The sequence below is a fragment of the Heptranchias perlo genome, unplaced genomic scaffold, assembly GCF_035084215.1.
Source record: "Heptranchias perlo isolate sHepPer1 unplaced genomic scaffold, sHepPer1.hap1 HAP1_SCAFFOLD_59, whole genome shotgun sequence".
Lineage (NCBI taxonomy): Eukaryota > Metazoa > Chordata > Chondrichthyes > Hexanchiformes > Hexanchidae > Heptranchias > Heptranchias perlo.
This window is the reverse complement of record NW_027139612.1, coordinates 125,079-150,435: the sequence shown is the minus strand read 5'-3', so window position 1 is coordinate 150,435 and position 25,357 is coordinate 125,079. Positions and strand designations below refer to the sequence as shown.

The window sequence follows — 25,357 nt, the reverse complement described above, 5'->3', positions numbered from 1 at the left end:
TGTCGACATTCTGAGTGGTAATTGCCGCCATTTTCTCCAAGATGGCCGCTGTGCTTGCCGCCATTTTGTCCAAAATGGCTGACATACTAACGGCCATTTTGTCCAAGATGGCCGCAATAGTTGCGGCAATTTTTTCAATGAAAGCCGCCGTACTTTCCGCCATTTTTTCCAAAATGCCAGCCACGCTGTCCGTGTCTTAATGCACATATATATATATATATATATATGTTCTATATATTATAAATACATGTTGTTGTTGCAGTAGTAGTTGTTGTGGTGGTGCTCTAAATAAAAACGCTGCAACTCTGCGATCCCTCTGGGGTGACTGGGTGCACTCTGGGATCCCTTGGTGCAGTTTGGGATCAAAATGGGGTGAATGAGTACACTCTGGGACCACTGTGGGGATACTGGGAGATTCTGCAGTCACTGTGGTATCACTGGGGACATTCTGTGTGGTACTTTCCGTCATTTTTTCCAAGATGGCTGCCGCACCAACGATATTTGTCCAAGAAGGCCGACGGATATTCCGCGATTTTGTCCAAGATGCCGCCGTGCTGGTCATGTGTAAATACACATATATATGTATATAATATATATATATATATATTTATTATGAATACAAGTATTTGTTGTTGTCGTAGTAGTTGTTGTGGTGGTGGTCTAAATATAAAGATTGCCACTCAGGGATCCATCTCGGATGCCCATTGCCTCCCCGAGAGGGGACCAGCCGAGGCCTCCTCTAGAGGGAACCGACGAAGGCCTCCCCTATAGGGACCGACCGAGGTCTCCCCCAGAGGGGACCGACCGTGGCCTCCTTCACAGGCTGCAACCAAGCAGGGCCCACGTGAGTTTGGTCTGTTTATTTCCCTGGGGTTTAAATTCCTCTCTGGGACCTGGTTTTGGGGATTCGGTTTAACATGTTCCTATTCGATTGTGACCTATGTCTAGAAGTGAATGATGCCTAATATTGCTCGCTGAACTGTCTCACATCTCCCAGTTCAGATTGAATGAGTTCACCTCACCGACCATTAATTAGGATCCCCACAAGCTACTGAGTGACTGTGTTAACGCTTTCTTACCAAATCATCAAAGAAGAAGAAGTCAGACTGCAAATCATGCACAACAATGGTTTCTTGACTTGGAATTCATAATTACCTTTATTTAAACATTGAGTATATCAATAATAATAACATAAAAACAGTTCTCGATAGGGTCACCAAGCAATTTAGAAACAAAATTAATATGCAGATACTGAAAACAACGAATAACCGATGCTAAAAGCAGATGAGATTATCACCGTCATTCAGCATTAGCTGGAACACTGATTATCACATTATAGTTTAGATCAGTGTCTGAAACGACTGCAGATTGATAAGATTAATTTAGGATTAACCATTTACATATCTGACAATTCAACCCCATTAGATCGCCAGTCCACGGAACAGATTAGAGAATAAATTCACATTGAGCGTCAGAGCAAAACTGGCGAAAGCGAATAAGCAGCTCGTTTTCTACTCTGACTGATTTTATTTTCGATTGACTGTTGCTTTCAACGAAGAGATGTTAAACCAAGGCCTACTCTGTCTGATTTAGAGGACGGAACAGATCCAGCAGCAATAACACAAGAAGATATGGGGAGTCCCTGGTGTTCCGATGAACATTGATCCAACAATGACCCAGTGTCCCACTGCAGCCCAAACTGAGCCCCACCCTGGGCCCTTCCGTTCTGTACATTGACCCAGTGTCTCATTGCAGCCCAGACTGAGCACCAAACTGGGATCTTCCTGTCTGATCATTGACCCAGTGCCCCACTGCAGCCCTGTCTGAGTCCCACCCTGGGTCCTTCCTGTCTGTACATTGAAACAGTTTCCCACTGCAGCCCAGAATGAGCCCCACCCTGGGCCCTTCCTTTCTGTACATTGACCCAGTGTCCCATTGCAGCCCAGACTGAGCCCCACCCTGGGCCCTTCCTGTCTGTACATTGACCCAGTGTCCCACTGCAGCCCAGACTGAGCCCCACCCTGGGCCCTTCCTGTCTGTACATTGACCCAGTGTCCCACTGCAGCCCAGACTGAGCCCCACCCTGGGCCCTTCCTGTCTGTACATTGACCCAGTGCCCCATTGGGGACCATCCAGTCCCGGATATCGTGCAGAATCAGCGCTGGGGGACCGGGTGACTGAGTCTCGTGACCCTGTCGCTGGGCCTCTGACGTCACAATGGGAGACGACGCTCGCTCAGCTCGAGCTGGAAACCGTTAAAGGGCCGTTCGGATTTAAACCTGGAGCGCGGCCGGTTAAAGGGGAGGGACAGAGAATCGGCCAAAAATATTCATATAATGAGACCAGGAATGGTTATAAATTGAAATGTTCATATAATGAGACCAGGAATGGTTATAAATTGAAATGTTCATATAATGAGACCAGGAATGGTTATACATTGAAATGTTCACACTTCCACACTCAGTCTGGGTCTGGTATCCTGCAGCGACTTCAGCTGATTCTTCGCGTTTGAACTGAACTTATTCCCCCACAGCCTGAAACAGATTAAAGATTAAACAGGAAATAAACAGATTGAACAACAGTGTAAATAACAGGGAGACTGGGGTTAATATTTCAATAATAATTACAGACAAATATTACCCATAAAGGGGACTGAATCCCAGTGATATTTTATTTATTACATCAAACAATAACACAAACACTCACCAGATCCACTCCAGACTCCTGCAAGTGAGTATGACGGAGCGGAGAGCGGGGACAGATCGGTCTGTGAAGAAGTTTGATCCCAGGGACAGATCCGTCAGTGACCGGTTTGTTCTGAGAGCGGAAGCGAGATCCTCGATACAAGAATCGATGAGACCGACATCAGCCAGACTGGGGATCAGAGAGAGAGAAATGACAGGAATCAGGGTAAATCCCCAGTGTTTATTAATACCACTATTATTGATAGTAATACTGTATACCTTTATTAGTAACACAATTACTGATACTACTAATAATAGTTTATTAATAACACTATTATTGACACTAATAATAATGTACAGCGTTTATTAATAACACTATTTCTGATACTAATAATAATGTAAAGTGTTTATTAATAACACTATTACTGATACTAATAATATAGTGTTTACTAATAACACGATAACTGGTACTAATAATAATGTACAATCTTTATTATTCACATTATTACTGAAACTAATAATGTACACTGTGTATTAACTCCATTACTGAAAGTTATAATAATGTGTGTAATATACATCCAGTTATTATAAACACAATCTCACACAGCCTGATACTTACCACAGTTCCTGTATTTTACAGTCCGGGTTCCTCAGAGCCGCAGACAAAAGTTTCACTCCTGAATCTCCCAGTTTATTACCACCCAGGTTCAGAACCGTCAATGACCGATTTGTACTGAGAGCGGAGGAGAGATCCTCGGCACCAGAATCTGTGAGACAGACACTATTCAAACTGGGTATCAGAGAGAGAAAAATAACAGGAATCAGGGTGAATCCTCAGTGTTCATTAATAACACTATTACTGATACTAATAATAATGTAAACAATTTTACAACACCAAGTTATAGTCCAGCAATTTTATTTTAAATTCACAAGCTTTCGGAGACTTCCTCCTTCCTCAGGTAAATGTTCAGGAGCTCATTGAAGCCTACGCATTTATACATATAGAACAATACATGGTGTTTACAGAATGCCCCTGCAACTGCCCGTTGCCAAGGCAATCACCGTGTTCAGACAGAGAGGTGTCACCTGCAGAACCCCCGAATACACATTCAACAAAAAAACAAACAGGAAAAAAAAACAGAGAGAGGCAGAAACATCCGGAAGGCAGAGAAAGCCAGCAAATGACCCATTATATTAAAAACAGATAACATTTGTTCGCTGGTGGGTTAACGTGTTGCGTGACATGAACCCAAGATCCCGGTTGAGGCCGTCCTCATGGGTGCGGAACTTGGCTATCAATTTCTGCTCGTCGATTTTGCGTTGTCGTGTGTCTCGAAGGCCGCCTTGGAGTACGCTTACCCGAAGGTCGGTGGATGAATGTCCATGACTGCTGAAGTGTTCCCCGACTGGGAGGGAACCCTCCTGTTTGGCGATTGTTGCGCGGTGTCCGTTCATCCGTTGTCGCAGCGTCTGCATGGTCTCGCCAATGTACCATGCTCTGGGGCATCCTTTCCTGCAACGTATGAGGTAGACAACGTTGGCCGAGTCACAGGAGTATGAACCATGCACCTGGTGGGTGGTGTCCTCTCGTGTGATGGTGGTATCTGTGTCGATGATCTGGCATGTCTTGCAGAGGTTACCGTGGCAGGGTTGTGTGGCGTCGTGGATGCTGTTCTCTTGAAAGCTGGGTAACTTGCTGCGAACGATGGTCTGTTTGAGGTTGGGTGGCTGTTTAAAGGCGAGTAGTGGAGGTGTGGGGATGGCCATAGCGAGGTGTTTGTCCTCATTGATGACATGTTGAAGGCTGCGGAGAACATGGCATCGTTTCTCCGCTCCAGGGAAGTACTGGACGACAAAGGGTACTCTGTTGGTTGCGTCCCGTGTTGGTCTCCTGAGGAGGTCGATGCGATTTTTCGCTGTAGCCCGTCGGAACTGTCGATCGTTCAGTCGAGCGTCATATCCCGTTCTTACGAGGGCGTCTTTCAGCGTCTGTAGGTGTCTATCGCGTTCCTCCTCGTCTGAGCAGACCCTGTGTATTCGCAGGGCCTATCCATAGGGGATGACCTCTTTCACGTGGTTCGGGTGGAAGCTGGAAAAGTGGAGCTTCGTGAGGTTGTCTGTGGGCTTGCGGTAGAGTGAGGTGCTGAGGTGCCCGTCTTTGATGGAGATTCATGTGTCCAAGAAAGAAACTGATTCTGAGGAGTAGTCCATGGTGAGCTTGATGGTGGGATGGAACTTGTTGATGTTATCATCTAGTCTCTTTAGTGATTCCTCGCAGTGGGTCCATAGAAAGAAAATGTCGTCGATGTATCTGGTGTATAGTGTTGGTTGGAGGTCCTGTGCAGTGAAGAAGTCCTGCTCGAACTTGTGCATTAAAATGTTGGCATATTGGGGTGCGAATTTGGTCCCCATGGCTGTTCTGTGTGTTTGGGTAAAGAACTGGTTATCGAAGGTGAAGACATTGTGATCCAGGATGAAGCGGATGAGTTGTCGGATGGCGTCTGGAGATTGGCTGTTGTTTGTGTTGAGTATTGATGCTGTCGCAGCGATGCCGTCATCGTGGGGGATACTGGTGTAGAGTGCCGAGACGTCCATCGTGGTGAGAAGTGTTCCTGGTTCAACTGGTCCGTGGGTACTGAGTTTTTGTAGGAAGTCTGTAGTGTCGCGACAGAAGCTGGGAGGTCCCTGTACGATGGGTTTCAGGATGCTCTCGATGTATCCAGAGATGTTCTCACACAGGGTTCTGTTGCCTGATACGATAGGACGTCCGGGTGTGTTGGCTTTGTGTATCTTTGGGAGGCAGTAGAAGTCTCCCACGCGGGGAGTACGTGGGATGAGTGTGCGTAGGATGCTTTGAAGGTCTGGATCGAAGGTCTTGATCAGTTTGTTGAGCTGGTGGGTGTGTTCTTTGGTTGGATCTGCGGGTAACCGTCTGTAGTGTTCCTGGTTGTCCAGTTGTCGGTATGCTTCTTTGCAATAGTCCGTTCTGTTCTGTATGACGATGGCTCCTCCTTTGTCCGCTGGTTTGATGACGATGTTGCGGTTGGTCTTGAGAGCGTTGATGGCGTTGCGTTGTGCTCGGGTGACATTCTGGACTGTCTTCTGAGTGCGGCTGATGAAGGAGGAAGCCTCCGAAAGCTTGTGAATTTCAAATAAAATTGCTGGACTATAACTTGGTGTTGTAAAATTGTTTACAACTAATATTAACACTAATGGTTACTTTAGGAAGTGAGGAGATTTACCACTGTTCTCATATTAACAATAATGAGCACTGCAGGAGGTGAGGAGATTTACCACTGTTCTGATATTAACACTAATGAGCACTGTAGGAGGTGAGGAGATTTACCACTGTTCTAATATTTACACTAATGAGCAGTGTAGGAGGTGAGGAGATTTACCACTGTTCTAATATTAACACTAATGAGCACTGTAGGAGGTGAGGAGATTTACCACTGTTCTAATATTAACACTAATGAACACTGTAGGAGGTGAGGAGATTTACCAATATTCTAATATTAACACTAATTAGCACTGTCGGAGTTGAGGAGATTTACCACCGTTCGAATATTAACACTAATGAGCACTGTAGGAGGTGAGGAGATTTACCACTGTTCCAATATTAACACTGATGAGCACTGCAGGAGGTTAGGAGATTTACCACTGCTCTAATATTAACACTAATGAGCAGTGCAGGAGGTGAGGAGATTTACCACTGTTCTAATATTAACACTAATGAGCACTGTAGGAGGTGAGGAGATTTACCACTGTTCTAATATTAACACTAATGGTTACTTTAGGAAGTGAGGAGATTTACCACTGTTCTGATATTAACACTAATGAGCACTGTAGGAGGTGAGGAGATTTACCACTGTTCTAATATTAACACTAATGAGCACCGTAGGAGGTGAGGAGATTTACCACTGTTCTAATATTAACACTATTGTATAATATTATGAATCATGTAACTTTAAACATTTAGGTCATGCACAGTATTTATTTTCAGAATGTCTCCAGGGATCTTACAATCTCATAAATGTTCAAGTGGTAGATTTGACTGTTTTTATCTAATCATCTGTGTGTGTGACTCGCTGTTGTGTATGTGTCTCATGAATGTGCGTCCAATCAAACTATCAGTCAGTGTACTTTCCTTTCCCCACTGTGGAAATGTAAAAGTGAATAGGTTTCGGATCAGTGATTTACCATCACCGAATCCCCCACCGTCAACATCCTGGGGGTCACCATTTACCAGAAACTTAACTGGACCAGCCATATAAATACTGCAGCTGCAAGTGCAGGTCAGAAGCTGGGTATTCTGCGGCGAGTGACTCACCTCCTGACTGCACAAAGCCTTTCCATCATACTATTAGTACTCCTCCGCTCCATTCCGGACAGTATTAATAATCTCGAGCTTCATTACTCACACTATTAATGCTCCTCCGCTCCATTCCTGACAGTATTAATAATCCCGGGCTTCATTACTCATACCATTAGCACTCCTCCGCTCCATTCCTGACAGTATTAATAATCCCGAGCTTCATTGCTCACACTATTAATGCTCCTCCGCTCCATTCCTGACAGTATTAATAATCCCGGGCTTCATTACTCATACCATTAGCACTCCTCCGCTCCATTCCTGACAGTATTAATAATCCCGAGCTTCATTACTCATACTATTAATGCTCCTCCGCTCCATTCCTGACAGTATTAATAATCCAGAGCTTCATTACTCATACTATTAATGCTCCTCCGCTCCATTCCTGACAGTATTAATAATCCCGAGATTCATTACTCATACTATTAATGCTCCCCCGCTCCATTCCAGACAGTATTAATAATCGCGGGCTTCATTACTCATACTATTAATGCTCCTCCGCTCCATTCCTGACAGTATTAATAATCGCAGCCTTCATTACCCACTATTAATGCTCCTCCGCTCCATTCCTGACAGTATTAATAATCCCAGGTTTCATTACTCACTACTAATGCTCCTCCGCTCCATTCCTGACAGTATTAATATTCCCGGGCGTCATTACTCACATTATTACTACCCCTCCGCTCCATTCCTGACAGTATTAATATTCCCGGGCTTCATTACTCACATTATTACTACTCCTCCGCTCCATTCCTGACAGTATTAATATTCCCGGGCTTCATTACTCACGTTATTACTACTCCTCCGCTCCATTCCTGACAGTATTAATAATCCAGAGCTTCATTACTCATACTATTAATGCTCCTCCGCTCCATTCCTGACAGTATTAATAATCCCGAGATTCATTACTCATACTATTAATGCTCCCCCGCTCCATTCCAGACAGTATTAATAATCGCGGGCTTCATTACTCATACTATTAATGCTCCTCCGCTCCATTCCTGACAGTATTAATAATCGCAGCCTTCATTACCCACTATTAATGCTCCTCCGCTCCATTCCTGACAGTATTAATAATCCCAGGTTTCATTACTCACTACTAATGCTCCTCCGCTCCATTCCTGACAGTATTAATATTCCCGGGCTTCATTACTCACATTATTACGACTCCTCCGCTCCATTCCTGACAGTATTAATATTCCCGGGCGTCATTACTCACATTATTACTACCCCTCCGCTCCATTCCTGACAGTATTAATATTCCCGGGCTTCATTACTCACATTATTACTACTCCTCCGCTCCATTCCTGACAGTATTAATATTCCCGGGCTTCATTACTCACGTTATTACTACTCCTCCGCTCCATTCCTGACAGTATTAATATTCCTGGGCTTCATTACTCACATTATTACTACTCCTCCGCTCCATTCCTGACAGTATTAATAATCCCGGGCTTCATTATTCACATTATTACTACTCCTCCGCTCCATTCCTGACAGTATTAATATTCCCGGGCTTCTTTATTCACATTATTACTGCTCCTCCGCTCCATTCCTGACAGTATTAATATTCCCGGGCTTCTTTGCTCACATTATTACAACTCCTCCGCTCCATTCCTGCCAGTATTATTACTCCCTGTTCCCACACCCACCTTCTGCTGGGTCCGCGGCCAGCGCCGAAGGCGGACTCTCAGTCCGCCCGTCCCGCTCCTCCTCCTCCTCTCCTTCCACCATCACCCCCGGGCCCTTCAACCGCCGCTCCTGATCCTGATCCTCGCCGCCCTCCACGGCCGCCGCCTGCCGCTCATCCTTCTTCTTCTTCTTCCTCTTCCTCAACCTCCACCGCCACATTACCGACTCTCGGGCGGACGCGCTCTCCCAACAAGTGCCCCCCACCGTGCGTCTGCAAAAGCGTCAGTGCGCCTGCGTCAAACGCAGCCCCGCCCCGCCCGTCGCCCCTGACAACCAGGCGGTGAGTGACAGCGCCGCCCCGCCCACTCCAACACCACGGCAGCTGATTGGTTGGTTGACTGACTGACAGGAAGGCGGTGACCCCGCCCTCGTCTCCCCGGCAGCCGCTAGGTGAGTGACAGCGAGGCCCAGGCCCGTCCCCTGTTACCCTGACAACCAGAGTGATTGACGGAGAGGGCGCTTCCAGGGACTGGAAATCATGGGTCAGAGAATCATTGTATTGTAAGGGGGGTGGAGTACAGGTGTGAGGAAGTCTGACTGTAATTGGACAGGGACTTGGTGAGAGCTCACCTGGAGTACAGGGGTGAGGAAGTCTGACTGTAATTGTACAGGGACATGGTGAGAGCTCACCTGGAGTACAGGGGTGAGGAAGTCTGACTGTCATTGTACAGGGACTTGGTGAGAGCTCACCTGGAGTACAGGGGTGAGGAAGTCTGACTGTAATTGTACAGGGACTTGGTGAGAGCTCACCTGGAGTACAGGAGTGAGGAAGTCTGACTGTAATTGTACAGGGACTTGGTGAGAGCTCACCTGGAGTACAGGTGTGAGGAAGTCTGACTGTAATTGTACAGGGACTTGGTGAGAGCTCACCTGGAGTACAGGGGTGAGGAAGTCTGACTGTAATTGTACAGGGACTTGGTGAGAGCTCACCTGGAGTACAGGGGTGAGGAAGTCTGGCTGTAATTGTACAGGGACTTGGTGAGAGCTCACCTGGAGTACAGGGGTGAGGAAGTCTGACAGTAATTGTATTGGGACTTGGTGAGACCTCACCTGGAGTACAGGAGTGAGGAAGTCTGACTGTAATTGTACAGGGACTTGGTGAGAGCTCACCTGGAGTACAGGGGTGAGAAAGTCTGACTGTAATTGTACAGGGACTTGGTGAGAGCTCACCTGGAGTACAGGGGTGAGGAAGTCTGACTGTAATTGTACAGGGACTTGGTGAGAGCTCACCTGGAGTACAGGGGTGAGGAAGTCTGACAGTAATTGTACAGGGACTTGGTGAGACCTCACCTGGAGTACAGGGGTGAGGAAGTCTGACTGTAATTGTACAGGGACTTGGTGAGAGCTCACCTGGAGTACAGGGGTGAGAAAGTCTGACTGTAATTGTACAGGGACTTGGTGAGAGCTCACCTGGAGTACAGGGGTGAGGAAGTCTGACTGTAATTGTACAGGGACTTGGTGAGACCTCACCTGGAGTACAGGGGTGAGGAAGTCTGGCTGTAATTGTACAGGGACTTGGTGAGAGCTCACCTGGAGTACAGGGGTGAGGAAGTCTGACTGTAATTGTACAGGGACTTTGTGAGAGCTCACCTGGAGTACAGGGGTGAGGAAGTCTGACTGTAATTGTACAGGGACTTTGTGAGAGCTCACCTGGAGTACAGGGGTGAGGAAGTCTGACTGTAATTGTACAGGGACTTGGTGAGAGCTCACCTGGAGTACAGGGGTGAGGAAGTCTGACTGTAATTGTACAGGGACTTGGTAAGAGCTCGCCTGGAGTACAGGGGTGAGCAAGTCTGACTGTAATTGTACAGGTACTTGGTGAGAGCTCACCTGGAGCACTGGGGACAGTTCTGGTTTCCTTATATAAGGAAAGATATACTCGCCTTACTGTCAGTGCAACAAAGGTTCACTGGATTAATCCCTGGGATGAGGGGGTTGTCCTATGAGGAGAGGTTGAGTGGAATGGGCCGATACTCTCTGGAGTTTAAAATAATGAGAGGAGATCTCATTCAATCATATAAGATTCTGAGGTGTTTTGACAGGGTAGATGCTGAGAGGCTGTTTCCCCTGGCTGGATAGTCCAGAACAAGGGGGCATAGTCTCAGGATATGGGGTCGGACATTTAGGACTGAGATAAGGAGGAATTTCTTCACTCAGAGGGTTGTGATCCTTTGGAATCATCTACCCCAGAGGGCTGTGGATGCTCAGTCATTGACTATATTCAAGGCTGAGATCGATAGATTTTTGGACTCTAGCGGAATTGAGGGATATGGGGATCCGGCGGGAAAGCGGAGTTGAGGTCGAAGATCAGCCATGATCTGATTGAATGGCTGTGCAGGATTGAGTGGCCGTGAGGCCGACTCCTGCTACTATTTCTTACGTCCTAATAGATCATAGAATCATATATCACAGAATGATGGATAACAGAGTCACATATCAGAATCATATATCATAGGATGATAGGTGATAGAATCACATGTCATAGGATCACATATCATAGGATCATAGATCATAGGATCATAGATCATAGAATCATATATCATAGGATGATAGGTGATAGAATCACATATCATAGAATCACATAACATAGAATCATATATCATAGGATGACATATCATAGAATCATATATCATAGGATGACATATCATAGAATCATATATCATAGGATGACATATCATAGGATGACCTAACATAGAATCATATATCATAGGATGACCTATCAGAATCATATATCATAGGATGACATATCATGTAATCATATATCATAGGATGACATATAGAATCATATATCATAGGATGACATATCATAGGATGACATATCATAGAATCATATATCATAGGATGACATATCAGAATCATATTTCATAGGATGACATATCATAGAATCACATATCATAGAATCTTAGAAATTTACAGCACAGAAGGATGCCATTTGGCCCATCGTGCCTGCGCTGGCCGAACATGAGCTATCCAGCTATGCAGCCTGATCCACTCCATCACTGAGAGAGTTCATTTTCTGCCACTCCATCACTGAGACTGTCAATACTCCCCGCTCCATTACTGACAGTATCAATACTGCCCCGCTTATCTCCTGACAGAATTAATGCACCCCCGTCCAATTCCTGACAGAATTAATACACCCCCGTCCCATTCCCGACAGAATTAATACGCCTCCGCTCAATTTCTGACAATATTAATGCTCCCTCGCTCCATTCCTGACAGTATCAATACTCCGGGTTCCATCACTGACAGATTTAGTACTCCAACGCTCCATTCCTGACGGTATTAATACTATCCCACTCTATTACTGACGGTATTAATAATCTCATGCTCCATTACCGAGGGTATTAATACTCCACCGCTCTAATTCTGATGGTATTAATACTTCACCGCTCGATTCCTGACAGTATAATACTCCCCAATCCATTGCTGACAGTATCAATACTCCCTCGCTCCATTCCTAACAGTATCAATACTTGCTGTTCCATCACTGACAGTATTATTATTCCAACGCTCCATTCCTGACAGTATTAATGCTCCCTCACTCGATTTCTGACAGTATTAATTCCACCCGCTCCATTCCGGAGAGTTATAATACTACCCCGCTCTATTACAGAGAGCATTAATACTCTCCCTGTCCATCACTGTATGTATTAATAGAACTACATATCAGAGAATCAAATATCATAGATCTTAAAATCATAGAATCACATATCACAGAATCACATATCATGGAATCATATATCATAGAATCATATAGAATCTTAGAATCATAGAAATTTATGACACAGAAGGATACCATTCTGCCCATCGTGCCTGCGCTGGCTGAAAATGAGCCATCCAGACTAATCCCACTATCCAGCACTTGGTCCATAGCCTTGCGGCTTACGGAACTTCAAGTGCATATCCAAGCACTTTATAAATGCGATGAGAGTTTCTGCCTCTACCACACTTACAGGCAGTGAATCCCAAACCTCTACCACCCACTGGGTGAAAAAAAATTCTACTCAGCTCCCTTCTGATCCATCTATCAATTACATTAAATCTATTCCCCCTGGGTATTGACCCCTCCACGAAGAGAAATAGGTCCTCCCTATCCGCTCTATCTCGTCCCCTCATAATTTTATATCTCTCAATTAATCTCCCCTCAGCCTCCTCTGTTCCAATGAAACATCCCCAGCCTATCCAATCTTTCCTCAATGCAAAAATTCCCCAGTCCTGGCAGCATCCTCGTAAATCACCTCTGTACTCTCAAGTGCATTCACATCTTTCCTGTAATGTGGTGACCAGAACTGTACGCAGTACTCAAGCTGTGGCCTAACTAGTGTTTCATAAAGTTCAAGCATAACCTCCCTGCTCTTATATTCTATGCATCGGCTATATCCCATTTGCCTTCTTAACGACATTCTCTACCTGTCCTGCTACCTTCAGGGATCTGTGCACATGCACTCCAAGGTCCCTCTGTTCCTCTATACCTCTCAGTATCCTCCCATTTATTGTGTATTCCCTTGCCTTATTTACCCTCGCCAAATGCATTTCCTCACAATTATCTGGGATTGAATTCCATTTGCCACTTTTCTGCCCACCTGACAAGTCCATTGATATATTCGTGCGGTCTACAGTTTTCCTCCTCACTATCAACCACACGGCCAATTTATGTATCCCCTGCCAACTTCTTAATCATGCCCCCTACATTTCAGTCTAAATCATTACTATATACCGCAAAAAGCAATGGACCTAGTACTGAGCCCTGCGGAACCCCACTGGAAACAGCCTTCTAGTCACAAATACATCCGTCGGCCATTACCCTTTTCTTACTGCCAATGAGCAGTTTTGGATCCAACTTGCCTCTTTCCCTTGGTTCCCCTGGCCTTTTACTTTTCTGACCAGTCTGCCAAAATCCATGTAGATTACAATCAAACGCGCTACCCTAATCGACCCTCCATGATACCTCCTCAAAAAATTCAATCAAGTTAGTCAGACACGACCTTCACTCAACAAATGCATATATCATAGAATCATATGTCAGGGAATGATAGATCGTGGAATCCTAAATCATAGAATCACATATCATAGAATCATAAATTATAGAATCATGTTTCATAGAACCACATACCATAGGGTCACATATCATAGAAAGATAGAATCTTACAGCACATGTGTAGACCATTCGGCCCATTGTACCTGTGCCAGCTCTTTGAAAGAAAGAAAGACTTGCATTTGTATAAAAGCAGAATATGCTGGAAATACTCAGTAAGTCAGGCAGCATTTGTCGAGAAAGATTGTTAACTTTTCACGTCGATGACCCTTCGTCAGAACTGGAAGAAATTGAAGATGAAACAGATTTTGAACAGGGAAAGGAGGGTGGGGGGGGGGGGGGGCGCGGGTGAAGGAGAAGAGGAAAGAACGAAAGGGAAGGACTGTGATAGAGTGGAGGGCAGGAGTGATTAAATGACGAAAGCGATGATGGTGCAAGGTAAGGAGGGTGCTAACGGGACAAGTAAAGAAACAAAAGTTGCGTCTAGAGGAGCTGTAAATGGCAATAACAGAACCACAATCAGCACCTGCTCGTCCGGAAAAATGGGAGCACTGGTGGTGACCTGAAGTTTTTGAGATCAGCAAAAAAGGACCAAGAGATTGATTGAGAGGAAAAATAGTGTATGAGAGTAAAGGTGGAAGGAAGATAAAAGCGGACTGGAAAAGATTCTCCAAGGATGGAAATAGAACAAGATTAGTGAAGACAAGTGTTGGTCGGTGAGGGTGAGAAAGGGGAGAATTTCTAATGGGGAACAAGGACTGACTGGGTTTCACTGGGCAGCTGTCAGTGTCCCACCTGATGGGGAGCGTTGATCATCACACTGAGAAATGTTCAATCCCAGAGCAAACCGATGGTGTATTGGTGTAAAGGGGCATCCTCGCTCACACTCACCGATATACAGGGACATCCTCATCACACTCACCGATATACAGGGGCATCCTCGCTCACACTCACTGATATACAGTGGCATCCTCGCTCACACTCACCGATAAAGAGGGGCATCCTCGCTCACATTCACCGATATACAGGGGCATCCTCGCTCACACTCACCGATATACAGGGGCATCCTCGCTCACACTCACTGATAATAAGGGCCATCCTCGCTCATACTCATTGATATAAAGGGGCATACTCGCTCTCTCACGCACACTCAGAGTCACTCAGATATACAAAGGCATCCTCGCTCATATACTCACTCAGAGTCACTCACTGATATACAGGGCCATCCTCTCTCTCACACACTCACTCAGAGTCACTCACTGATATACAGAGGCATCTTCTTTATCTCACACACACTCACCCAGAGTCACTCACTGAAATACAGAGGCATCCTCTCACATTCATCCAGAGTCACTCACTGATATACAGAAGCATCCTCTCTCATTCACGCATCCAGACCATGCGGGGAGTGTCCGGGACTGTGGGAAGGAGGGAGGAGGATCAGGATCAGACCATGCGGGGAGTGTCTGGGACTGGGGGAGGGAGGGAGGGAGGGAGGGGGATCAGGACAAGACCGTGCAGGGAGTGTCTGGGACTGGGGGAGGGAGGGGGTTCAGGATCAGACCGTGCGCGGAGTGTCTGGGACTGTGGGATGGAGTGAGGGAGGGTGATCAGGATCAGTCCGCGAGGGGAGTGTCTGGGACTGGGCGAGGGAGGGAGGGGTTCAGGATCAGACCGTGCGGGAGTGTCTGGGACTCGGGGATGGAGCGAGGGAGGGGGATCAGGATCAGAACGTGCGGGGATTGTCTGGGACTGGGGGAGGGAGGGAGGGGGATCAGGATCTGACCGTGCGGGGAGTGTCTGGGACTGGGGGATGGAGGGAGGGGGATCAGGATCTGACCGTGCGGGGAGTGTCAGGGACAGGGGGAGGGAGGGAGGTGGATTAGGATCAGACCGTGCGGGGAGTGTCTTGGACTGGGGGAGGGAGGGAGGGAGGGGGATCAGGATCACACCGTGCGGGGAGTGTCTGGGACTGTGAGAGGGAGGGAGGAGGATCAGGATCAGACCGTGCGGGGAGTGTCTGGGACTGGGAGAGGGAGGGAGGGGGATCAGGATCAGACCGTGCGGGGATTGTCTGGGACTGGGAGAGGGAGGGAGTGGGATCAGGATCAGATCGTGCGGGGTGTGTCTGGGACTGAGGGAGGGAGGGAGGGGGATCAGGATCAGACCGTGCGGGGAGTGTCTGGGACTGGGAGAGGGAGGGAGGGGGATCAGGATCAGACCGTGCGGGGAGTGTCTGGGACTGGGAGAGGGAGGGAGGGGGATCAGGATCAGACCGTGCGTGGAGTGTCTGGGACTGGGAGAGGGAGGGAGGGGGATCAGGATCAGACCGTGCGTGGAGTGTCTGGGACTGGGAGAGGGAGGGAGTGGGATCAGGATCAGATCGTGCGGGGTGTGTCTGGGATTGAGGGAGGGAGGGAGGGGGATCAGGATCAGACCGTGCGGGGAGTGTCTGGGATTGGGGGAGGGTGGGCGGCGGATCAGGATCAGACCGTGCGGGGAGTGTCTGGGACTGGGGGAGGGAGGGAGGGGGATCAGGATCAGACCGTGCGGGGAGTGTCTAGCAGGGGGGGAGGGAGGGCGGGGGATCAGGATCCGACGGTGCGGGGAGTATCTGGGACTGGAGGAGGGAGGGAGGGGGATCAGGAACTGACCGTGCAGGGAGTGTTTGTGACTGGGGGAGGGAGGGAGGGGGATCAGGATCAGACCGTGCGGGGTGTGTCTGGAACTGGAGGAGGGAGGGCGGGGGATCAGGATCAGACCGTGCGGGGAGTGTCTGGGACTGGGGGAGTGAGGGAGGGGGATCAGGATAAGACCGTGCGGGGAGTGTCTGGGACTGGGGGAGGGAGGGAGAGGGATCAGGATCAGACCTGGTGTGGAGTGTCTGGGACTGAGGGAGGGAGGGAGGTGGATCAGGATCAGACCGTGCGGGGAGTGTCTGGGACTGTGAGAGGGAGGGAGGGGAATCAGGATCAGACCATGCGGGGAGTGTCTGGGACTGGGGGAGGGAGGGAGGGGGATCAGGATCAGACCGTGCGGGGAGTGTCTGGGACTGGAGGAGGGAGGGAGGTGGATCAGGATCAGACCGTGCGGGGAGTGTCTGGGACTGGGAGAGGCAGGGAGGGGGATCAGGATCAGACCATGCGGGTAGTGTCTGGGACTGGGAGAGGGAGGGAGGGGGATCAGAATCAGAACGTGCGGGGAGTGTCTGGGATTGGGAGAGGGAGGGAGGGGGATCAGGATCAGACCGTGCGGGGAGTGTCTGGGACTGGGGGAGGGAGGGAGGGGGATCAGGATCAGACCGTGCGGGGAGTGTCTGGGACTGGGGGAGGGAGGGAGGGGGCTCAGGATCAGACCGTGCGGGGAGTGTCCGGGACTGGAGGAGGGAGGAAGGGGGATCAGGATCAGACCGTGCGGGGAGTGTCTGGGACTGGGGGAGGGAGTCAGGGGGATCAGGATCAGACCGTGCGGGGAGTGTCTGGGACTGGGAGAGGGAGGGAGGGGGATCAGAATCAGACCGTGCGGGGTGTGTGCGGGACTGGGGGCCGCTCGGAGTGGGGGGGCTCAGGATCCAGGGGCAAATGTGATCCTAAAACCAGAGGCGGGACATCGAGAAGGAATTGCCTCAAACTGGGGCTGGAGAATGAAACGATCACATGTTGTGGTCGGGGTGGTGAAGAGACATGGAATGTGGAACAGAGTTCCTCAAACAGTGTGTTAATTTTAATAATAGAGGAAAAGTGTTGATTAGATTCTCCTTCACACCGTCAGTATTGGTCTCATTTTCTGCCCTGCCATCATTAGATCTCCCGGTGAATGATGGAGTGATTGAGAAAAGCCCACAGCTGGAAGTAAACTGGGATTGTAGACTGAGGAACAACAGCAGGTGAATCAGCACAGGATTGTGAGAGCAGCAACCAGAGAGAACGCTTCCGATTCAAAGAGCTTCCATAGATCGACTGGGGAGAAAGGTAAGAGAAAGTCCCATTTCCTCAGATAAACACTGGTCCTGTCGACAGTCCACAAAGGTTACAAGGTAATGGGGGAAATGGTGAGAATGAGACTGGGAGAATCTGATCACCGAGTACAATTATCCAGCATGAGGCCGTGCAATGAAATGTGAAGTAAGATCAGTTTCTGTCTCAAAACACACAGGCACAAATGGATCTTGTGTGTGTTTTAGAGCAAAGGGGTTTGATCTAAGAGGTGACTCCAGTCTGAGGCAGAGCCCAGCAGATATGCAGTGTCTCCCAGCCCCCAGCACCAACTCGGAAACAACCCACCTTTATAGCCCCCATAATATCGATATGTTGTATGTTAATATTTTACCAGACAGTGTTACCGAATTCAAATATATTTCATATCCATCAAAATCAATCATCTTACAATTCTGAACTGGATACTGGGTTTTACTTAATGTTATTTCCCATCAGTAAATCTATTTCTGGATTTCACAATTGTAGTTGGATTAAATTATAATTTAAATATAAACTGGTGAAAAAATGATACGTAAATCGGATTCTAATATTGATTTGTAAAATTTCTTCCAATTGATTATGTTGTGTTTTGTATCAGAATAATGTTCTAGGTGATCACATAATCCAGCTCCCGGCCTCGGCCGAGGGTTCCTTTTATTAAACTGAGAGCGATCTTTTTCCCCATACAATCCAGATTCATTTCCATGCTCTTTCAACACAATCACCTGATTATTGCAAGAGCGTTGGAGTACAAGAATAAGAAAGCCTTGCTGCAATTGTACAAGGCTTTGGTGAGACCACACCTGGAGTACTGTGTACAGTTTTGGTCTCCTTATCTAAGGAAGAATATGCTTGCCTTAGCTGGGGTGCAATAAAGTTTCATTAGATTGATTCCTGGGATGACAGGGCTGTCCTATGAGGCGAGATTGAGTCGAATGGGCCAATACTCTCTGGAGTTTAGAAGAATGAGAGGTGATCTCATTGAAACATATGATTCTGAGGGGGCTTGACAGGGTAGATGCCGAGAGGCTGCTTCCCCTGGCCGGAGAATCTGGAACGAGGGAGTGCAGTCTCAGGATATGGGATCGGCCATTTAGGACTGAAATGAGGAGGAATTTCTTCACTCAGAGGGTTGTGAATCTTTGGAATTCACTAGCCCAGAGGGCTGTGGATGCTGAGTCATTGAATATATTCAAGGCTGAGTTCGATAGATTTTTGGACTCGAGGGGAATCAAGGGAAATGGGAATCGGGCGGGAAAGTGGAGATGAGATTGAAGATCAGCCATGACTTTACTGAATGGTGGAGCAGGCTCGAGGGGCCGTATGGCCTACTCCTGCTGCGATTTCTTATATTCTTGTTATGGGAACCTGCTTTTAGCAGAAAATATAAACACCGTCTTTCAGCCCTTTAAACACTAACTGGAGTTTGCAGAAATGTGGTTTATACAAGTTTTGTACTATTCCAGATGTACAAAGAATGTGACGACCAGATGTTTCGCCATCGAATTCAGTGTTGTGGCAGTAATTTAAATGGTCACTGCTAACAGTTACAGATTTAGGTGGTTTAAGACGTTCAGATTTTCAGAGCAGACGCGGTCTGTTTTTAATAATGTGACTATTTTATCGATGTCCTTCTGTGGATGCGGTGCTGCTTAATGTTCTGCAGAGCTCAAACTGATGGTGAATTTACTAAATCCCAAGTATCAGCTCTTGTGGTGTAAAAAATCCGTTATTGGAATCGCAGCTTCATGGTTCGAAAAAGTGTCTGAATGTTCAGGGTTAATCTTCATCTGAACTAAACTCTCAACACGATGGTGGTTTTTGTTATTTCCATTTCAGTTATTTTCGTTGAGTGATTTCCTGTATTGCCAGGGTAACAATCTGTCAGATCTCAGTACAAGAGGCGTTGGTTCCAAATTATATCCGAAAGACCATGAAACATTCAGTGTAAACTCCTATCTATATATCCAGACCGTGAAACATTCAGTGTAAACTCCTATCGATATATTCAGACCATGAAACATTCAGTGTAAACTCCTATCTATATATTCAGACCATGAAACATTCAGTGTAAACTCCTATCGATATATTCAGACCATGAAACATTCAGTGTTATCTCCTATCGATATATTCAGACCATGAAACATTCAGTGTAAACTCCTATCGATATATTCAGACCATGAAACATACAGTGTAAACTCCGATCTATATATTCAGACCATGAAACATTCAGTGTAAACTCCGATCGATATATTCAGACCATTAAATGAGGATGCCCAAATCTCTCTGAACACCAACATTCAATATTTTCTCATCATTTAAAAAATATTCAGTTTTTCTAATCTTCCTACCAAAGTGAATCACCTCATATTTCCCCACAGACTCTTTGTGTCCTCTTCACAGCTTACTTTCCCACCTACCTTTGTATCATCAGCAAACTTGGAGACATTACACTCGGTCCCTTCATCTAATTCATAAAATCATAGATTGGTTACAACACAGAAGGAGGCCATTCGGCCTGTCGACTCTGCGCCGGCTCTATGCAAGAGCAATCCAGCTAGTCCCACTCCCCCGCCCTATCCCCGTAGGCCGACATTTTTTTCCCTTCAAGCGTTTATCCAATTCCCTTTTGAAGGCCATGATTGAATCTGCTTCCACCACCCCCTCGGGCAGTGCATTCCAGATCATAACCAATCACTGTATAAAAAAAAGGTTTTTCCTCATGTCGCTTTTGGTTCTTTTGCCAATCATCTTAAATCTATGTCCTCTGACTCTTGATCCTTCCACCAATGGAAACAGATTCTCTCTATCCACTCTGTATGTTCCCTTCATGATTTTGAATACCTCTATCAGATCTCCTCCAAACCGTCTCTGTTCCAAGGAGAACAACCCCAGCTTCTCCAGTCGATCCACATTACACGAACATAGATTGTTAATAGCTGAGGCCCAAGCACCGATCCCTGCAGCACCCCACTAGTTACAGCCTGCCAACCTGAAATTGGCCCATTTATCCCTACTCTCTGTTTTCTGTCCATTAACCAACCCTCTATCCATGCCAATATATTACCCCCAACCACCTTAACTTATGTAATAACCTTTTATGTGAAACCTTATCGAATGACTTTTGGAAATCCAAGTATTCTACATCCACTGGTTCCCCTTTATCGACCCTGCTAGTGACATCTTCAAAGAACTCTTAGGAAAATCGTGTTTAACAAATTTACTTTCATAAAACCATGTAATCATATTATGATTTTCTAAGTGCCCTGTTACCACTGCCTTAATGGATTCCAGCATTTCCCTGATGACTGATGTCAGGCTAACTGGCCTGTCGTTCCCTGTTTTTTCTCTCCCTCCTTTCTTGAATAGCGGGGTTACATTTGCTACCTTCCAATCCGCTGGGCCCGCTCAAGAATCGAGGGCATTTTGGAAGATCATAACCAATGCATCCACTCTCTCTGCAGCCACCTCTTTTAGAACCCTCGGATGTGGGCCATCAGATCCAGGGGATTTATCAGCTTCAGTCCCATTAGTTTCTCAAGTTCTTTTTCTCTTCTGATATTAATTGTTTAAAGTTCCTCACTCTCATTTGCCCCTTTGTTCCCCACTATTTCCAGTATGTTTTTTCTGTCTTCTGCTGTGAAGACAGATACAGATTATCGACGCATATTAATCTTAAAAGGTTTTATCTAACCATCCGTTTATCGATTAATAAATATATTTAATTTTACTTAGCAGTTGTAAATAGAGGACTGTGTTTTAATATGTGATTTCAAAACATCAGTGAGCGACAGGCCCTTTAGATTAATGTACAAGTCTGGCGTGTCATGTAACTTTCATATTACAAAGTGATCATCATAAGTAATACCGTTGTTGAGAAATGGCGGGGTTATAATATGTTCGATGCAAAACAAGTATAAGTGCAGAGACACAAAGTTCAAAGCACTTTTTTCCACTTGGCGGCTGTAAGTTGTCAGCGAGCTCAGGGAACGGAAATGAGATTCTGGGTGGAAACCAGATGGTGATCAGAATTAAAGATAAAACCTAATGCAGTGAATTAATCAACACCAAATGCGGGTGACCCCATTATTCTCAGATGGATGTTAGGGTCGAATTGAAACCCAGTGCTACTTTAATCAAAAAACACAGGGATTGAATAAACCTTCTGGTAAAAAAATCAAACTGAAGGGGGAACTGAGTGGGTCTCAAAATGTCTGCCCCTGAGTGACACAAAGTAACAGCAAAATGCTGAAACTTGCAGAGACAGAAGCGAACGGTTTTCGTTTGTGGGAACTCACTTCCTCAAACTTTGGGTTGATATGAGGAAGAGCTTTCTGCACTTTGCACGGAGACACCACTTGCTGAGTCTGATCCAACCTGTGATATGGACACGTGTCTTCTGGCAATTTAACTTGTTCAATCCCAGTCTGTGTAGGATTTTCCAAGTTGTTGATAGTTAAAGGTCGGGTTTCATCATGATGCCGCTTGTCCCCAACACAAAATACACACGGATACTCAGAGTCACTCACTGATATACAGAGGCATCCTCTCTCTCACACACTCACTCACTGATATACAGAGGCATCCTCTCTCTCACACACTCACTCTCACTCAGAGTCACTCACTGATATACAGAGGCATCCTCTCTCTCTCACACTCACTCAGAGTCACTCACTGATGTACAGAGACATCATCTCACACACACACACACACACACACACTCAAAGTCACTCACTGATATACAGGTGCATCTTCTCTCTCACACACACACTCACTGATATACAGGGGCATCCTCTCTCTCACACACACACTCACTGATATACAGGGGCATCCTCTCTCTCACACACACACTCACTGATATACAGGGGCATCCTCTCTCTCACACACACACTCACTGATATATAGGAGCATCCTCTCTCTCTCACACACACTCACTGATATATAGGAGCATCCTCTCTCTCACACACACACTCACTCAGAGTCACTCACTGAAAAACAGAGGCATCCTCTCTCACACACACACTCACTGATATACAGAGGCATCCTCTCTCTCTCTCACTCACTCACTCAGAGTTACTCACTGATATACAGGGGCATCCTCGCTCACACACTCACTCAGCGATATACAGGGGCATCCTCGCTCACACACACACTCACTGATATACAGGGGCATCCTCTCACACTCACACTCACTCACTGATATACAGAGGCATCCTCTCTCTCTCACACTCATTCAGAGTCATTCACTGAAAAACAGAGGAATCCTTTCTCACATTCACTCACTCAGAATCACTCACTGATATACAGGGGCATCCTCTCTCTCTCTCACTCACTCAGAATCACTCACTGATATACAGGGGCATCCTCTCTCTCACACACACTCACTCAGTGTCACTCACTGAAACACAGAGACAGCGTCTCTCTCTCACACTCACTCAGAGTAACTCACTGATATACAGGGGCATCCTCTCTCTCTCACACACACTCACTGATAGACAGGGGCATCCTCTCTCTCTCACACACACTCACTGATAGACAGGGGCATCCTCTCTCTCTCACACACACACTCACTGATAGACAGGGGCATCCTCTCTCTCTCACACACACTCACTGATAGACAGGGGCATCATCTCTCTCTCACACACACACTCACTGATAGACAGGGGCATCCTCTCTCTCTCACACACACTCACTGATAGACAGGGGCATCCTCTCTCTCTCACACTCACTCACTGAAACACAGGGGCATCCTCTCTCTCACACACACTCACTGATATACAGGGGCATCCCATCTCTCTCACACACTCACTGACATACAGGGGCATCCTCTCTCTCACACACTCACTGATATACAGAGGCATCCTCTCTCTCTCACACACTCACTGATATACAGAGGCATCCTCTCTCTCACACACTCACTGATATACAGAGGCATCCTCTCTCACTGTCTCTCTCACACGGTTCATTGCCTTCCGCAAAGTGTGTGACACTGTGTCATTACCCGTTTGTTTCACACCCCACCCAATAAACAGTACACAGGAACAGGAGAGGGCCGTCCGGTCCCTCGAGCCCGTTACACAGGAACAGGAGGAGGCCGTCCAGCCCCTCGAGCCCGTTACACGGGAACAGGAGGAGGCCGTCCAGCCCCTCGAGCCCGTTACACGGGAACAGGAGGAGGCCGTTCAGCCCCTCGAGCCCGTTACACGGGAACAGGAGCAGGCCGTTCAGCCCCTCGAGGCCTTCCAGCCCCTCGAGCCCGTTACATGGGAACAGGAGGGTCCATCCAGCCCCTCGAGCCTGCCCCGCCACTCTATTATATCGTAGCTGATCTGTACCTCAACTCCATATCACCTCAATATACCTAATAAAAGGGTAGATTTGATTACCTGTTACTTTGTACTGAAAACAGAATCTGACCCTGTTGGGGAAACTGGAAAGCAGGGACACAGACAGAGTGAGTGAGTGAGGAAAACTGTGGGAGATGGTGTTTAATGTGCGCAAGTGTGACGTCATCCACTTTGGATCAGAAAAAGACAAATCGGAATATTTTCAGAATGGGAAGAGTGTGGGAACTGTGGATGAGCACAGAAATTTACGGCTCCAAGTACACACATCTCTAAATCCCAGTGGGCAGGTACAAGAAGTTATCTCAAAGGCTAATGGAGTGTTGGCCTTTATCTCAAGGGATGGAATATAAAGTGGAGGAAGTTATGTTACAGCTGTACAGAGCTCCGGTCAGAGCCCATCCAGTGCTCGGTCAATGAGGTAGGTTTTAAGGAGCGTCTTAAAGGAGGAGAGAGAGAGAGGTGGAGAGGTTTAGGGAGGGAATTCCAGAGCTTGGAGTCCAGGCAGGTGAAGGCACGGCCGCCAATGGTAGAGTGATGGAAATCGGGGGATCGGCAAGAGGTCAGAATTGGAGGAGTGCAGAGATCTCGGAAGGTTGGAGGGCTGGAGGAGGTTGCAGAGAGAGGGAGAGGGGCGAGGGTCATGTCGGGATTTGAAAACCAGGATAAGAATTTTTAAATGGAGGCGTTCCCGGACTTGAGCCAATGTAGATCAGTGAGCACAGGGGGTGAAGTGTGAATGGGAGTTGGTGTGAGTTCAGATACGGGCAGTAGAGTTTCAGATGTTTATGGAGGGTGGAAGATGGGAGGCCGGGCAGGAGAGTATTGGAATAGTGGAGACTGGAGGTGAGAAAGGAATGGATGAGTCTGATTCACCGTCTGATTCACACTCATATCCGGGGGAGGATGGCGGTGGATTGAGATGATGGCGATGGATGGGGACCGGTTGATCCTCTCCAGGGGGAGGATGGCGGTGGAAGGGGACCGGTTGATCCTCTCCAGAGGGAAGATGGCGGTGGATTGAGATGATGGCGGTGGATGGGGATCGGTTGACCCTCTCCAGGGGGAGGTGGCGATGGATTGAAATGATGGCGGTGGATGGTGACCGGTTAATCTTCTCCAGGGGGAGGATGGCGGTGGATTGAGATGATGGCGGGGGATGGGGACCGGTTGATCCTCTCCAGGGGGAGGATGGCGGTGGATTGAGATGATGGCGGTGGATGGGGACCGGTTGATCTTCTCCAGGGGGA

General features: G+C 47.2%; 2 protein-coding genes across 3 annotated transcripts in view; one reads left to right on the top strand and one right to left on the bottom strand.

Annotated features, from left to right (window-relative positions):
* Positions 1-1,143: 1,143 nt before the first annotated feature.
* LOC137316322 (NACHT, LRR and PYD domains-containing protein 3-like) lies at positions 1,144-8,991 on the bottom strand. The gene is made up of 4 exons (XM_067980386.1): positions 8,709-8,991; positions 3,304-3,451; positions 2,707-2,874; positions 1,144-2,534 (listed from the first exon to the last, which is right to left on the bottom strand). Exons 1-4 carry the CDS (start codon positions 8,905-8,907, stop codon positions 2,447-2,449), a joined length of 603 nt encoding a protein of 200 aa, XP_067836487.1. The 5' UTR covers positions 8,908-8,991; the 3' UTR covers positions 1,144-2,446.
* Positions 8,992-17,366: 8,375 nt separating this feature from the next.
* LOC137316360 (NACHT, LRR and PYD domains-containing protein 3-like) overlaps positions 17,367-25,357 on the top strand; it is a 32,697-nt gene continuing 24,706 nt past the window's right edge. Inside the window, exons 1-2 of one of the 2 annotated variants that reach the window (XM_067980428.1) lie at positions 17,367-17,498; positions 17,591-17,757. The gene's annotated coding sequence lies outside the window, so the exon portion shown is untranslated. Of the gene's footprint in view, positions 17,758-25,357 lie in introns of both variants that reach the window. The other variant, XM_067980427.1, reaches the window with a different exon arrangement.